The sequence below is a fragment of the Myodes glareolus genome, chromosome 18 (genome assembly GCF_982192425.1).
Source record: "Myodes glareolus chromosome 18, mMyoGla1.1, whole genome shotgun sequence".
Taxonomy (NCBI): Eukaryota; Metazoa; Chordata; class Mammalia; order Rodentia; family Cricetidae; genus Myodes; species Myodes glareolus.
Window position 1 is genome coordinate 70,372,544 of NC_142043.1, and position 15,131 is coordinate 70,387,674.

A 15,131-nucleotide genomic window follows, 5' to 3' on the forward strand; every position below is an offset into this window, starting at 1 on the left:
GTTTGCAGCAGCCCAGGGTCAGATTCTGGCCAAGCTGCAAGCAGTAACTGCTAGGCTCAGTCTCTGCTGGGGGAGGCTCTGTCGGCTGGGGGGAGGCTCTGTCGGCTGGGGGAGGCTGGAGTTGACGCTTCCACTGGGTCTTCACACCAGCTCTTTCCACCCCACATATCCATGCTCTATTTTTTTTCTCTCTTTGCTGCCTGTTGTTTCTGCCCCATCATGCCCTGGGCACCCAGTTTTGTTTTTAATTTCCAGTTGCTATAACAAACGGGCAGAGGGGAAAAAAGCCTTTTGTATTCTCTAGATCATAGGTACATGTGATAAATAATTCAGCCCAGGTGCTGAGCTTGCTTACAGATTATAAACTTGAGGGGGAAAGGAGGTTCGATGGAATGTTTACTCCGGTTTTGTTTTGAGTGGTGGATTTTATATAGGCAAAGTAATTCATTAATCTGAATAAACTCCCCCTTTTCTCTTTGGGTCTACTGAGAAAGGGGGGTACAGGTAAAATCCCAAGAGGATGCTCTGGCAAGGTCGGGAAGACCTTTCAGTCTCTTGCCTACAGATGGCCCTCATCAGCAGAGGTTCCCATAGTCCTTCCTGGGATCTCTGATCTTGGTGTTTTTCTGCACACAGACCTGACCTCAATATAAACTGGAGGACTTTTTTTTTTTTTTTCAAATGGCCTCTAGTAGAAATTATCAGTATGTAAAAACCAAAAGAGAGAAGGTCTGCACCTGTGAGTGGACGCTGGCGTGGGTGAGAACTGGCTGGTGAAGTTTGATAACTTGCACTTCAGTTTCAGCTAGATGTTAATTAAGGAGGCGCTTTCCTGGCAGCCCCAGAAACAATAGGGGTACAGTTAGTGTAGCAGGGACTGCTGGCTCCTGCAGGGTCGCAAGAACAGGAGGCTAGCGGGGCCCTTTGAGCACCCATAGTCCATTTCTTTCTAGGTTCCAGTTTCCCGGTTAGAGGGGAACCTAGCTTCTGACGGACTACCCTGTTCAGCTGGCCTTTTCCACCTCAGGTGCCATTCCTTGGTCAGCCTCTGTCTGGTCATTGTGGTCGGGGCAGCTCTGTAGGATGGAGGACAACTCTTCCTGGTCACTGTGGTCGGGGCAGCTCCAAAGTATGGAGGACAGCTCTGTCTGGTCACTGTGGTGAGGGCAGCTCCACAGGATGGAGGACGGCCTCTGCCTGGTCACTGTGGTCGGGCAGCCCTGGAGGTTGGAGGATATTACTATTCTAGTGGTCAGGAGTGTCTTTTCGGTGTCCTTGGTTGTGCCGTGGACTCTTTTATCCTTGGGACCATGACTTTTCCTCCCAGCTGGAAGATCCTTGTCCCTCCAGGCGTAGTTTGAGGTCACTTTAAGAATCCCACCCTGTGCCTTCTTTCTGCCTTAAACCCTTGGCCTCATGACAAACAGCCAGTTTCTCTTGATATGTGGGCAGAGTGGCTGGCAAATGCTCTCTGGTCTGGATGCAGGCCCAGCATATCTGAAACCTTGCTGGCAGAATGCAAAAGAACTCATGCATGCAACCAGTTTCAGTGATACTGGTCTCAGGTGTGGTGATTGAATAACCAGTTCTCTCCAAAAGCCCCCAGCCTGCACATCTGGGGACCACACAGGAGGTGGGCACCGTGGACATGTCAACTGTGGCTGATAATGGGACAGTAGGCCTGCCTTATAATGTTCCGTAGAGTTGGCAAAGACCAGTGACCATTCTTCCCTAGGGCCACAGAACTGAGCTGGTACCTGGCTCCTAATGAACACCTCCTGCCTCCCTCTGCAGCTCGACTGGCTATATGATGATATTCTATCCAACACAATGCAAGGGGGGAGTGTTAATATCCTTGAGGAAAGGGCTTCCATTTTGGAGGGAAGTCCAGCCCTTCGAAGAGCCCCACGATAGAAACCTCTGTGATGACATCTGTGATGATGTGCTTTATAACTGGACCCATGCGGCAGCCGCTAACCAGTTTGAGGGAACTCTGGCAGTTGAGTGGCTGGCCCCGGCACAGCTCCCTTCCACACCCCTCTGCTCCCTCACTCCTTTGGGCTTCTTTTGTGTGCCCCATCTCAGCTTTTCTCTGAGGGACTCTCTCTTTCCCAGCCACCAACTTGGCTATTTTTTTTTCTCCGTTCTCCAGTTATTATGAAAGCATTGTGGTGACTTGTGCAGTGACATCTTAGAGGAGGGAAACGGTTCCATCCAAACAACGTGGGGCTGAGATTGGAGAAGGGGATAAACTGAGCGCAGACAAATCACATCATTACTAAATGGTGTCCCTGAAAAGAAACAGCTAGAGGGGAGGCCTTGGTACTTATTTAAAAACGTTCATTAAGCTCCAGTGATTGCTGTTGTCACCTACAGTCACGCTGAGTAAGCCACAGCTAAGTGGGAGTCAACTGGACTCACGGGTGTTAATGTTTGCACCCTATTTCTGCAGTCTCTCAAGCAAGCAAAGGTAACACAAATGGAAACTGGATTCTTGACCAACAGTGTCGCGTCAGCATGCAATGAACTGGTTCATTCTAAAGTGGTCATGGCTGTTGATGACAGGAAGCTTTGTATTTTTATATGGCACATCTTTTGGTCTGTGTGAAAACAAGTTTTTTGAATTATTTTCTGACACTTTGGAGTTACTGGTGAGCTCTGAACACCAACATAAAGCTATTGGCATGATTAAATGTCTCGGAAATATCTTGGCCAAGGGTATAAACAGCTCAAGGGGCTATTCCTCAGCCGCCACGGTCATCTGGATCTGACCACAGCAAGTCACACACTGGACCCGCATGAGGAACTTCTTGTAGGCGATCAAGTGCTCAGATGTTGTTGGGGACTGCAGCCCCCCAGATCTGAGCTTCCTGTAAACAACTTGTTTTCCTCTGCTCTGAGCAGCCTGCAGCTGCTCTGGGCATGAGACCCAGATGGTAGGGGAGTGGATTCTGGTGGGCCTGCAGCTGAAAGATCCTGAGAGCTGGGGCGTGGCCAAAGCACTAGATAAGCTGCCCCTGAACACCATTAAAGGGGGCATTCTTGTTTCAAGGATGACCCGTGTCTTCGGACTGTAGTACACGTAGTAGCACAGACTACAAGGTGTGTCTATGGATGGTAGACAGATCTGCCCATCCACCCAGGCAGTGAGAGGAAGATAGTCGAATGGGTCTGTGAAGTATTTCCAAACATTTCCGTATTTTCTTAACCATAAACTTGTGTGATCTGTCTGCCGTCATGATTCCCTTGGAGTATGGTGGAGTATTACGCTCATGGTAACAAACCTTAAGAGCTAGCTACAAGCAATGTAACTGTTTCAACTGAGTAATATCCTTGTCCACATGGTCTCCCATAAACAAGTAATTTGTATCTGATTTACTACCTATTCTAAAGAGTTCCATGAGGTCATGAACTTGCCCATGTACATTTCCACACAGTGACCAGACATGGAACCTCTGCAGGTTGGATTCCTTTGTCAGGATTTCTTTAGCCTTCACGCAGGCTCTTGACCTGGGACTCGGAATGCTGCTTATACTCGTTCAGCTGCTCGATGCACTGGTCCTGCGGCTTGGTCAATAACTTATCGTCCATGATGGTGAACCAGCTGCTGCTCTGCCTGCTCCCGTGAGCCCGGCCCCCCCACCTGGGTCATAGGCACAGGCTTCCACTCCCGAGGTGCTTTGTGCGGCCCCTGGTGGATGCTAGGTGCTAGCACCTGCCTGGCTGGTCCACTACTGAGCCACTCCTCCTCCTCTGCTCTCCCTAGCTCAGGCAGGACTTTCTGTAATGGCAGTGGCCCCAACTTGGCTATTCCCACACCTCCCAAAAGTCTTTGCTTAGCCCCGTCTAAGACTCTTGACCCATTTATATTTCAACACACTCAGTTCCCTTGTCTTCCCTTTGTCTCTCACCTTTGGTGATTTTTTTTTTTAAATTTTGTCTGCATTGGTGTTTTGCCATGGATGTTGGGTCCCCTAGAACTGCCATGTGGGTGCTCAGAATTGAACCCGGGTCCTCTGGAAGAGTAGTCAGTACTCTTAACTCCATTTGATGACTTTTAAACTCACTATCACCCACCGAACCCAGAGCGGGGGAAATTAGGAGACCCGTCTGCTTCCTTCCTTTGATAAGCATGCAGACGCATGGCAGCAACTGGAGTTAATGTGTCAAAGCAACTCTAGTGTTTGAAATGTTGTTACTGCAGCAGAAAGGGCTGCACTGGAGCTGGTGTGCTGAGCCAGCTAGGCTAAATCCCTGTTGGTAAGTTGGGCGAGTTCCTTCCATTCTCTGGCTGTATCCAAATTAAGCTAAAGCCCATAGGAGTCCATTCTTAGTAAGATATCAAGAATGACAGAAGACCCAGCCACAAAAGGCTCAGCACAAACATCTACCCTGAGCCCCTCCATGCAGAAGGGCTGAGCAGGCTCTGAATCTCACTTGAGGTGAGGTATTTGGGTGCGGGTGGCTGCCTGCATCTGGGACATGGAACTTGGACAACTGAGTTCCCCAGAGTCCTTTATAGACCTCACGCCCAGAAAAAAAAGTATCAGCCTCTAGGCACAGGTCACCAGAGCCCTGCCCCTAAGTTTAGGAAACTGTTGGAACCAGTGTCACGCCAGGGCAGTGGCTCTCTTCTAGAGCAAGGGAGAGGAAGGATCACACACGGTGCATTGGGGTCTCATCATTTTATCTCCCTCTCCTCATTCTTGCATCGCGGGGACTTCAGGTCTGCTTCCTTTTACAAAACAAGGAAGGTAGACGAGGTCACTTCTGAGGTCGCCCTGCACCCCAGGTCTGGGAAGGAAGGCTGGCAGGGGTGTGAGTGGGGCTCAGAGCTCCCTGGCACTGGGTGTCTCTTCAATCAGCTGCTGGAGGTGGGAGGCTGCTTGGTCCAACTTTGATAGCTCCAGGCGGAGGGAGGAAAGCTGGATGGGGAGGGGGACGAGAATGGGTGAGCCGGCTCCGCACCATCCCCGCCAGGACTCAGGCTTCCTCACTTACCCTCTGCTGCCTCTCTGCAACCCCCTCTGACGCAGTCCGGTTCAAGAGGTCAGCGAGCTGTTTCTGTAACTTCTGCCTCCGGGCAGCTAGCCGAGGTAGCTGGCTCTGGGGGTCCACCAGGCCCTAGACATCAGGAGCGAGGGCTGAGACACCGGCAGTCTGCAGCCTCCACCCTGAGACCCTCCAGTTTCCTCTGCTCACCTGCAGCTCCATGTAGATCTTAACGGTGTCATCCAGTGGGGCGAGGGCCCAGCCGGAGGGAGCTGCTGCCCCTGGGGGCAGGAACCCGACGGCCCCACAGTGGCTCAGGGTGCCCAGGGGCTCCAGGAAGGGCTGGAATAGGCCCTGTTCTTCCGGATCTGAGCTCTGGAGCAGCACTGGTGGAGGCAGGGACAGTGAGGCCAGCCGCTCCCATCCTTGGCTGCCCTTCCCTGACAGCCCCTTCATGACGACACCCAGGACCAGCCTCACCTTGGGGTCGGGCTTTTGTGAGCTGGTAGGTGGCTCGGAGGGCCCGTAGTGCCTGGACAACCTCTTGGACCCTGGAGAAGCAGCGTTCCAGCTGGGGCTGGCGCCAGGACTCCTGGTGAGAAAACCCAGAGTCAGCAGGGAAGCTCCCGGGAAACTTGGCATTGCTGCTGCTGTACCCTCTCCACTGCCTCATCAACGAGCACAGCGCTCCGCCTGCAGGAGCAGGGCACCAGGTGAGGGCACCACCATCTAAGGGAATGCACGACCAGGAGTTGATGACTTACTCACTCTGCAGTACCAACCAATCCCCACTGGGCGAGAAACCCAAGTACTATCAAGACACAAAGCCCAGTGTCAGGTTTAAATCTAGAACAGTTTTACTTTGTTTGAATATTTTACAAGCATGTACTCGGTACAGCATATGCATGCCTGTGGGATCTCCTGCAACTGGGGTTACAGTTGAGAGCCACAGTGCGCGTGCTGGGAATCAAACCCCGGTTGTCTGCAAGAACAGATGCTCTTAGCTGCTGAGCCACCTCTCTAGTCCCAGAATCCCCCCCACCCCCCGCCTCTTTGTTTTGTTTTTCGAGATAGGGTTCTCTGTGTAACAGTCCAGGCTGTCCTTGAACTTACTGAGCTCCAGCTGCCTTTGCCTCCCAAGTTCTGGGATTAAAGGCGTGCACCACCACTGCCCGGCCTTTCCCCTCTATCTAGTCCTGGAACTTGATATATAGACCACACTGGCCTCAAACTTACAAAATCCTCCTGCCTCCGCTTCCCAAGTGCTAGGATTAGAAGTATGAATCAATTTAGTGAGACAGCATAGAAACAGCAGTGCTGGACATGGTGGCACATGCCCTGAATCCCAGCACTTGGCAGAGAGGTAGGCGGGTCTATACAGCGAGCTCCAGGACAGCCCAGCTACACAGAAAGACCCTGTCTCAAAATGGGGGAAAAACAAACAAACAAATGGGGCTGGGAAATGGCTCAGCAGGTAATGTCTGCCAGGCAAGCGTGGTAACCTGAGTTGGAACTCATGTGAAAAGCCCTATGGTTAGTGGCAGCGGCCCCACAACCTTCAGCCATCACAAGGCTACCCTTCTACCCCTGACCCTGACTTACCAGGCTGTGGGCACTGGGGTAGGGGGCCACACAGATGCTGGGGGCAAGGGGACCACCTTGCCTGGGGGGCAGTCTTTGCCAAAGTTCTTCTGCCAGGAAAGGCATCAGTGGAGCGAGGAGGCGCAGACCAACATCGGCGCAGGAGAACAGGACCTGAGGGGGTCCTGGGGGACACGGTGCCTTCGACAACACTGGCTTTACCGCTTCCTAGGGAGGGAGCTGACAGGTAGTAGAACAGCCACACTGCATTCTGCCTCTCTGTCACTGCTGTGCCAGTGGAGACCAGCTCCCGGGACGGGGTACATGCTAAGGTTCCGAGCATCACCGACACCACGCTATCTATCCCTGGATGTGCATGTGAACAGGGCCCCGTGCAGTGATTTCCCAGAGGTGCGGGAGAGAGAGTGTGACAGTTTGGTTTTTTTTTTTTTTATTTCTTATTGGAAAGGGACAGTGGTTTTTTCTCTGCAGTGCTGTGGACAGAAGTGTCCGATGCACCACGTCCTCTGCCCTGGAACAAGGCTGAGAAATAGCTATAGCTAGGGAGATCAGCCCCATGCATGCCCTGAACGACCCTGAGTGGGGAACTGAGGCAGGCAAGCACTCTGGGTGACTGTCATGGACACTGCTTAGAGACCCTGGTCTGAAACCCACCACAGTGTCCCCCCGGGAAGCAGCAGCTAGAGTGGCCGAACCGTGACTCTTCAGCCTCCTCACTGACAGGCAGCAACGCTGGGCTGCACTCCAGGGGCCAGGCAGTGAGGGAGGAACATGTGCACGCACCCCCAGAGCTCTGGAAACTCTAGGCCCTGCCTTACCACTCACCAGGTAGACATCACAGAGGTTGTGGAGCCAGAAATGGTACAGGGTGTGGGTGACGAGCGACAGGTCCCGGCTGAGGAAGCCCCTCTCACACTCGTGGGCGGCAAAGGCCAGACGGCTCAGAATCCAGGCATCCATGGCGGAGGAGGGCAACACCTGCAAGCAGGCGGCATGAGGGCCCGGGTGGCTGGACCCCGTCCCCCGTGACTCCAGGCTGGCTGCCGTCCTCCCACCTTCTCTGCTGGCTGGGGTACGAAGTTCTCCCCCAGGGCGCGGAGGATAAAGCGCAGGGCGTTCCAGATCTTGTTGCAGAAATGGCGGTAGTTTAGGACCTCAGAGACAGACAGGTGCAGGTTGCCCCCTGGAGGGAGAGAAACAGGAGTCTCCCCGTCCTCGGCAAGCAGGGCTGGCTGTCCACACAGGGGCCCTCGGCCATGCCAGCCACCAAGGCTCACCCAGGATTCCATGAGAGCACAACGCAAACCTCAGGGCATCTGTCCCACACTCAGGGATCCCATGAGGAAAATCCTTTTTCTGCAACCCAAGGAAGACAGGGGTGGTCAGTGCCTTCAAGGCTGCAGGGGAAGCTGGCAGCCAAGTGAGACTGGACAAGGCCCACGGGTCTGACCTGTGCTGCGGCTGCAATGGCCAGCTCCCTCGGGTCCAAATTGCCATCTCTCAGCTTGGCCTGCAGCACCTGGGGATGAGCGACAAGTTCACGGACCTCGCTCCCTGTGCTCCCCTGACCTCTTCATCCCTTGAGCTAAAGCCTTTGTTCCTACCTGCAGCTCTTGCCCGCTAATGATATCCCGTGGGTCTAGCACATTCCCCAGGGACTTGCTCATCTTTCGGCCTTGCCTGTCCCGAACCATGGAATGGAGAAGCACCTGGAGACATGCAGGGGGTCAGCAGAAGGGCTTAGGGACCAGGGGGAGACCGGGCATGTGGGGCACTAGAGTACATTACCTTGCTGAACGGGAGCTGCCCCGTGAGCTGGGTCCCCAGCATGACCATGCGGCTCACCCAGAACAGCAGGAGGTCACTGCCAGTTTCCAAAAGCGAAAGCGGGTAGAAACGAGTGAGGTCTGGCGTCTAGGACAGGATAAGCAGTAAGGGCCGCGCCCGCCTTAGCCAGCTCTGCCCACCCGTGTGGCGCCCACCCTCATGTGTTCTGCTTTAACCACCTCACCTCTTGGGGCCAACCCAGGGCAGAAAAGGGGAAAAGAGCCGAGGAGAACCAAGTGTCCAGGACATCAGGGTCTGGGGACAAAACCGAATGGGGGCAGCTAGAACCTTCGGCCGCTGCTGCCAGTCCCAGCGCCCCTCACAGATTCGGCCACACACTCACCCCTCTCCAGGGTCAGTTCCTCCCCTGGTCTCCCGGTCAGCTTTGCTGCTACGACTCTGGCCTCAGCCTCTGACCGCCCGACCACCCAACATTCCTTCCCGTTATCCTGAAAAAATCATGGGATTAATGTGGCGGGCTCCCAACCCCCAAGCCACCGCCCCAGGCTCTGAGCTCCCTGCCTGGGGCTTCCTTCCACACCAACTGCTGCTGCTCACCAACCTCTGCCTTCTCTCCAACCACCAGGTAGGCCGGGATCTGATGGCCCCACCACAGCTGCCGGGAGACGCACCAGTCCCTGTCAAGGAAGATCCCAGCTGATGCCTCGATGTGCCCAGGATCCTCCCCCTCCACCTTCATGAGCGCCCCCCTTACCCGATGTGGGCAAACCAATGCTGCCAGCTCTTCTGGTGGAAGGCAGGCCAGAGCTCCAGAGCCCCTGACTCCACAGCCTGGAAATAAAGGTAGCCCACGCCTTTAATCCCAGTCACGGGCAGGCGGGTCTGAGTGTGAGGTCAGTCTGTTCCAGTCCTGCTAGTGAGACCTGGGCAGTGAAACGGCTCAGGCAAAGAGCTTGCTTGGCTCACAGCGTGACAGCCTGAATTCTAGTCCACAGAAGAACCAACCCCACACTTTAGCCTCTCATCTCCACCTGGGCACCATAACAGAGGCAATTAAATAATTTTCAAGTTTTAGAATGCTTATGTCCATGTATGTTGTATAGGTGCACACATATAGAGGTCATAGGTCAACTTGTTCTCCTGCACCATGTGTGGCAGAAGGGCCTTGAATGCTGGCCAAGATGATTCTGGGCTAGAACAAGGGTGCGCGGCAGCCTGCTCGGGCCACCTGCCTCCATCGCCACCAGAGCCTTTATGACAGATCCCCAGTCTCTGCTTCATCACTATCCTCAGAGGCTCCCCGCCTCCCAGGCCCAGTCCCTCCTCCCTATACTGGGCCGCCTTACCTTGGCAGCTTGGTCCCCCATTTCCTGGCAGCGGACAAACCACTGGCTCTTCAGCAGGTATTCTACCACGTCCCCGGAACGGCTGCAAGGGTAGCAGGGTTAGGATCCGTGTGCTAAGGAGCAGCTGGGGACAATCTCACAGGACCCTGGACTGGTGGCACCTTTTGTAATCCTAACACCCTAGAGGCTGAGGCAGGGAGTTCCAGGCCAGCTCGGATTATACGATCAAGACCCCGACTCAAACAGAACCCACACGCTAACCAGGGTATGGAGCCCACCCCCTTTCGGGACGGCCCCTAGCGGAGGACTAAAATGACACTACCTGCAGAGGGGCAGCACCATGGGGTGCTCCTGCAGGCCCCGGAACAGCCCCCGCTCCCTCAGTGTGCACATGATCTTTTCCCGGGCCACAAATCGGTGAAGACCCTGGGGGAAGTGACAGGCAGGATGAGGCGGGGTGGACAGTGCCCACACGAGATGGGCAGCACCAAGACCGGCCCCACCTGCAGCCAGTCTCCACAGAGAGACGTCATTGTCCCATCCTCTGCGATGACACTCAGAGGGGTCAGGCCGTGCCGGGCCCCCATCTCGGCATCCGCTGGACTGTGAGCCGGGGTCACCTTCACTGCCCCTGGGGGAAGGAGCTGCTGTGAGACGCCCGCTCGCATGGCTCTCCCACTGTGTCCCCCACTTCTCCCTGAACCCTTGGCTTCCACACACCTGTGCCCACATGTGGCTCAACAGTGGTGTCTGTGATGAGGGGGAGGAGCTGTCCTGTCAAAGGGTGACGAAGCTGTCGCCCGTGTAAATGCTGAAGGGAAAGGTGAGTGTCAGGAACAGAGGGTCCGCCCCGTGAGACCCCAGAGCAAGGGAGACTGAGGGTCCGCCCCGTGAGACCCCAGAGCAAGAGGGACAGAGAGTCCACCCCGTGAAACCCCAGAGCAAGAGGGACAGAGGGTCTGCCCCATGAGACCCCAGAGCAAGGGGGCAGAAGGCAAAAGGCCCAGCGAGTGAGCCAAGGAATAAACACTCCGAACAGCTCCTCCACTGCTCCTACGAAGGCAGCCATGGGAAGCGCACGAGCCAATGAGTGTGGTGGATACAGAGATGGGCAGCAGCGTGGTCTGGGGGTCGTAGTTGATTAACCCCAAGCGTGAGGAGAAGCAGAATAGCAAAAGAGAAGGGAGCATAGACCGAGCCGCCACAGAGCCGGGAGGAGGGGTCTCAGAAGGGGGAACAGTGAGGAAAGGGTGCAGTGTGGGGTGCAGGCCCACTCCAGTTACTCACTGTGTATCGTGGGTCGTCGGGGTGGACGGCCACAGCCACGTCTCCAGGCAGTGTCTCGGGCCTCGTGGTTCCCACCACAATCTCCACACCTGGAGACAAGCATTCAAGCCGTGCGGTCAGCCATCGCCCGGCCCTCCCGACACAGGTGAAGCAGACAAGGCCCAGCTGGCCCCTGCTGCCTCCTGCCCTTTTCTGACCTAGCTGAAGCATTAAAATCTACATGTTGCAGCTGCTTTCCTTTGCGTTGCTTTCCTGAGATGGGGCCCATGTCACCCTGGCTGTCTTGGAACTTGCTATATAGACTGGGTGAGCCCTAAACCTGGAATCCTCCCACCTCTGCCTCCCAAACGCTGTGATCGCAAGTGTACCATCATTAGTCAGAACTGATCTTTCACCTCTTTCCTGAGTGAAAGACTCTCATACACTCATCCTAAGTTCCCAAAGTAGCGACCCCAGAGTAAGGACCCCCAGCAGCAAACCTACCAGGAGTCCCAGAGACCCAGTATGTGCTTGAGAAAATGGGGAGCAGAGGAAAGAGGGCAACTTTAGGCTGACACTCACCAGGCTCGCCATCCACAGGGAAGGCAACAGAAGCAAGGAGCCCAAAAGACACGGGGGTTGGGCAGCCGGGCAGCTGGAGCACCGTGCGGCCAGGCAGGGGCCGGCTCTCTACCTGGAAGGTTGAAGAGGCAGGTGAGAGAGCAGCCTCTCTGCAGAGCTCACATCCAGGATTTCCACCACCATGCATCCCGCTTCCCTGGCGTCCACCCAAATCCCATCCAGAGGGCTGGCGAGCCAACGTCCACTGTAAAGTCACAGAGCTCAGAAGCCAAGGCAGTTCACTGCGCTGAGCACAAATTCTGTGATTCTTTACAATGCCCCTACGAGGCAAGATGCCACCATCTGACTGACGGGTGAAGCGGAATGTCTAGAGCTTGAGACAGGCAAACACAGCTGCCAGCGGCAAGGGCCCGACTCCGCCAGCCTGCTTCTCTCCTCTTCCTCACCTCAATGTCTGAGATGGCCGATTTCAGAGTGCACGACCAGTTGACAAGCTGACGGCTCCGGTACAACAATCCCGAGTTGTAGAGTCGCACAAACGCTTCCGTCACAGCTGCCGAGGAGCCCTAGAAGGATGACATGCTCCCTCAGCTGAACCCAGAGATTCCTCTCGTTCCTCTCCCAACACCCTCCCGAGAAAACCCGCAGGGATTATAACGTGAACTCACAGCGTCCATGGTGAAGCACTCTCGGTCCCAGTCCAGAGAGGCACCCAGAGCGCACAGCTGCTCATAGATCTCCCCTCCTTTCCTGCACCAGAGATTCCTTTCGGTAAACATGACCAGAACACCTCCCGCACACTAACCAAGGACGCTCACCAATGCCAGGTAGCACAGGAAATAAGGTGCACGTGGCACCAGCCCAGCAGGGTCTAGAAGCCGATGAAGACAGAGCCACACAACCAGAGTGAGGTTTTCCATGGCTTTAAAAGCTGCATAGAGGTCTCTACAGGGGTGTCTAAACTTCTGGCTTCTCTGAGCCACGCAGGATGAATAATTGTCCTGGGCTACACACTGTGGTGTCTACGCTGTGGCCCCTGGGTTATGGGAGCATACAACACACATCTAAGCTGCGGCCCATGGGTTGTGAGCGCATACATACATTCATTTTGCACAACACCGTAACACGACATTGCCATCTAGAAAGTTCACATTTGAGAACTGTACAATAAAGCAAAAGAAAGAAACAATCACACACACAAAACAAGTCCCCAATGTGTTTTAAATAAGTTTACAATTCACAGCTATGCAGGGATGCACGTGACCCACGGACCACAGGTTGTACATGCCTGGCAGGAACAGCCACACAGTGAAAAATGTAAGAAAGTAAGAAAGACAAAACACGTGACAACAGACATGAAGGAGTCGGGCCCCGGTGCAAGGGAGAGGATGAAATCCAAGAGGAAACAGGACAAGCAGACAGAATTTAAAACAAAAAACAACCAGATACGTGCACAGATCCATAATATACACATACACAATATTTACACGATATTTACATTCTGACATAAACACAGCGTGCGCCCCCCCACACTGCCCCCCCCACAGAGCTTGGACACCCGGTCCCTCAAACGCTGAGTCCCAGAGCTTCTGCCCTGAGGCGGTTCGGAAGACCCGAACACTACCTGTCAGGAGAAGGCAAGCAAAGATTCAGCCAGTCATGCACGTAGCCCCGCCCTAGAGGCCCCGCCCCCGTACTCGTGCTTCCACTGCCACATGGCCTTGAGGAAGTCTTCCCGGCTCAGCTCGTGTCTCCTCACGCCCTGCTCCTTCCACAGGTGTTTCTCCACCACAGCCTGGAGTGGAATCAAGGGCAGACGAAAAGCTGGTCAAGGTGCTTCGGATAAAGACTGCGCCGTCGACCGAGAAAGGGAACCGGGACAAAAGACCCACCTGGGTAGCAATTCCTGCGTGATCTGAGCCAGGGATCCACAGCACGCGATCTCCACGCATCCGGTGCCTGAGACGGAAACACCAGAAGGGACCCTTGAGTTCACTCACCCAGTTTCCCTTCAGAACTGCGGCCGCCCCAAGTCCTCTCACCAGCGCACAAGCGCGTCCTGTATCGCTACTGTGAGTGCGTGACCGATGTGCAGGGAGCCAGTGACGTTGGGAGGTGGGATACACATGGAGAAGGTCTCCCCTGTAGCGTGGGGCAGCTGCGCCTAGAAGGAATGAGGAGGTCTGAGGCACCGGAGAGGACAACAGCACCCTCTGGTGTGGTGTGCCCAGGTCAAAAAGAACTTCAGAAGGTCAGGTGTAGATCCTGGCTCTCGGGAGGCAAAGGCAGGTGGATCTCGGTGAGTTTGAGGTCAACCTGATCTATATAGAGACCCTATCTCAAAAAACCAAATCATGATGATGATGATGATGATAGAATTTCATCCAGTGTGCAGAAAGTAAAAAGAAATCTCTGAAGCAGCCGGGGCCGAATGAAAGCTGAGCTGTGAAGCTGGCCTGTGCCCACAAAGTTCAAGGGCTGCCCGATCGGTCCCTGGGCCCTCGCAGCCCGGTTCTGCCCAGCACTGACCTGATACTCTGGCTTGAAGAAGCCCTCTCGCGCCCACCACTGGTACCAGGCCGCTTCAACATATCGGGGACTGTAAGCAGGAGGCAGGGACCCAGAAACATCTGTACATGCAGAAGAGAGAGCCACTACTGAACTGCATTTCAGCAGACCAGAGAGCATCAAAATCACAAAAACATAACCACGGTTTACCTTTCTTTTCACCTGGCTCGGTGGGGATTTCATACAATACTACTTCCTTGTGGCTCCAGGCCTTGGTGGGCACTGCGGGTGACTGTGGGAGGAAATGGGGGTGGGGTTGCAGATCGCAGTAAGTACACCACAGTCATCTAGATCCCCGCACCAGACCTCCTTCAGTCCCTTCCCAAGGACTGACCCCTGACCTTGCTCGTCTCAGCTAGCCCAGCCTCCAGGGCCGCCTGCTTCTCCCGCAGGCGCTTCTGTTTGGCTTCACGGTTCCTCCGAGAGAGGGGCGAGCCTTGGAGCTCTGGCTGTGTACACAGTGGCTGGGGCCTGGACAGACCCCAGGAGGGCCTCAGTACCCAAAGCGGTGGCCGGAAAGAGGCCAGAGGTAAATGAGACATCGGGAGTGTTTGGGAAGAAGTCAGGTGCGCTCATTAAGAGGCCGTGGGGTGCTGGAGGTCACAGCCCGTCACTCCAGCCCAGCGGCTGAACCCTTTCACTCGGTCCTTCCGCCCAGGGGCGGAGCGCATGGTGGCAACAGCATTCTGGATCGCTGAAACCAGGGCGTCCAGAAAGCAGGGGCTCTGGCGGTCACCCTGCACTGACGCAGACACGAGGAAGAGAAGTCTGGGGTTCGGAAACCAGGAAACCCCCAAAACTCCCAACACGGGACTCTATCCTGAACTCCGCAGCGGACTCGGCGTGCAGACAGGGAAGCCGCCGGGTGTGCGCACGCGCAGGGGCGGGGCCACGCCGGCGCGTGCGTAGAAGACGCTCCGAGGGTTTACTATGTAGTTGTGGGTACCACCACCTCGGATGGGAAAACGTGAGCAGGTGTCCGGAGCC

The 15,131-nt window shown here is 55.1% G+C and overlaps 1 protein-coding gene and 1 pseudogene across 1 annotated transcript; both read right to left on the reverse strand.

Moving 5' to 3' along the window:
* Positions 1–2,443: 2,443 nt before the first annotated feature.
* Positions 2,444–3,591, reverse strand: LOC146890911 (serine/threonine-protein phosphatase 2A catalytic subunit alpha isoform pseudogene; annotated as a pseudogene).
* Positions 3,592–4,670: 1,079 nt separating this feature from the next.
* Positions 4,671–15,024, reverse strand: Vars2 (valyl-tRNA synthetase 2, mitochondrial). Its single transcript, XM_087898592.1, has 29 exons — positions 14,486–15,024; positions 14,295–14,376; positions 14,106–14,206; positions 13,619–13,740; positions 13,469–13,535; positions 13,274–13,371; positions 12,245–12,326; positions 12,023–12,142; positions 11,577–11,688; positions 11,016–11,104; positions 10,449–10,539; positions 10,232–10,359; positions 10,051–10,154; positions 9,729–9,810; positions 9,137–9,213; positions 8,984–9,059; positions 8,765–8,870; positions 8,606–8,676; positions 8,383–8,508; positions 8,199–8,303; positions 8,045–8,113; positions 7,872–7,950; positions 7,650–7,777; positions 7,420–7,572; positions 6,595–6,801; positions 5,473–5,584; positions 5,203–5,378; positions 5,002–5,124; positions 4,671–4,925 (listed from the first exon to the last, which is right to left on the reverse strand). The coding sequence occupies exons 1-29, from the start codon at positions 14,684–14,686 to the stop codon at positions 4,830–4,832; spliced, it is 3,183 nt and encodes a 1,060-aa protein (XP_087754718.1). The 5' UTR covers positions 14,687–15,024; the 3' UTR covers positions 4,671–4,829.
* Positions 15,025–15,131: the final 107 nt, after the last annotated feature.

Excerpts from the sequence above, each read along its gene's own strand:
- Vars2 (XM_087898592.1), bottom strand. The coding sequence starts at position 14,686 with ATGTCTCATTTACCTCTGGCCTCTTTCCGGCCACCGCTTTGGGTACTG. Across the intron at positions 10,155-10,231 it reads TCTGTGGAGACTGGCTGCAG|GGTCTTCACCGATTTGTGGC; the intron begins GTGGGGCCGGTC and ends CACTTCCCCCAG. Across the intron at positions 8,677-8,764 it reads GGAACTGACCCTGGAGAGGG|ACCCTGATGTCCTGGACACT; the intron begins GTGAGTGTGTGG and ends TTTTGTCCCCAG.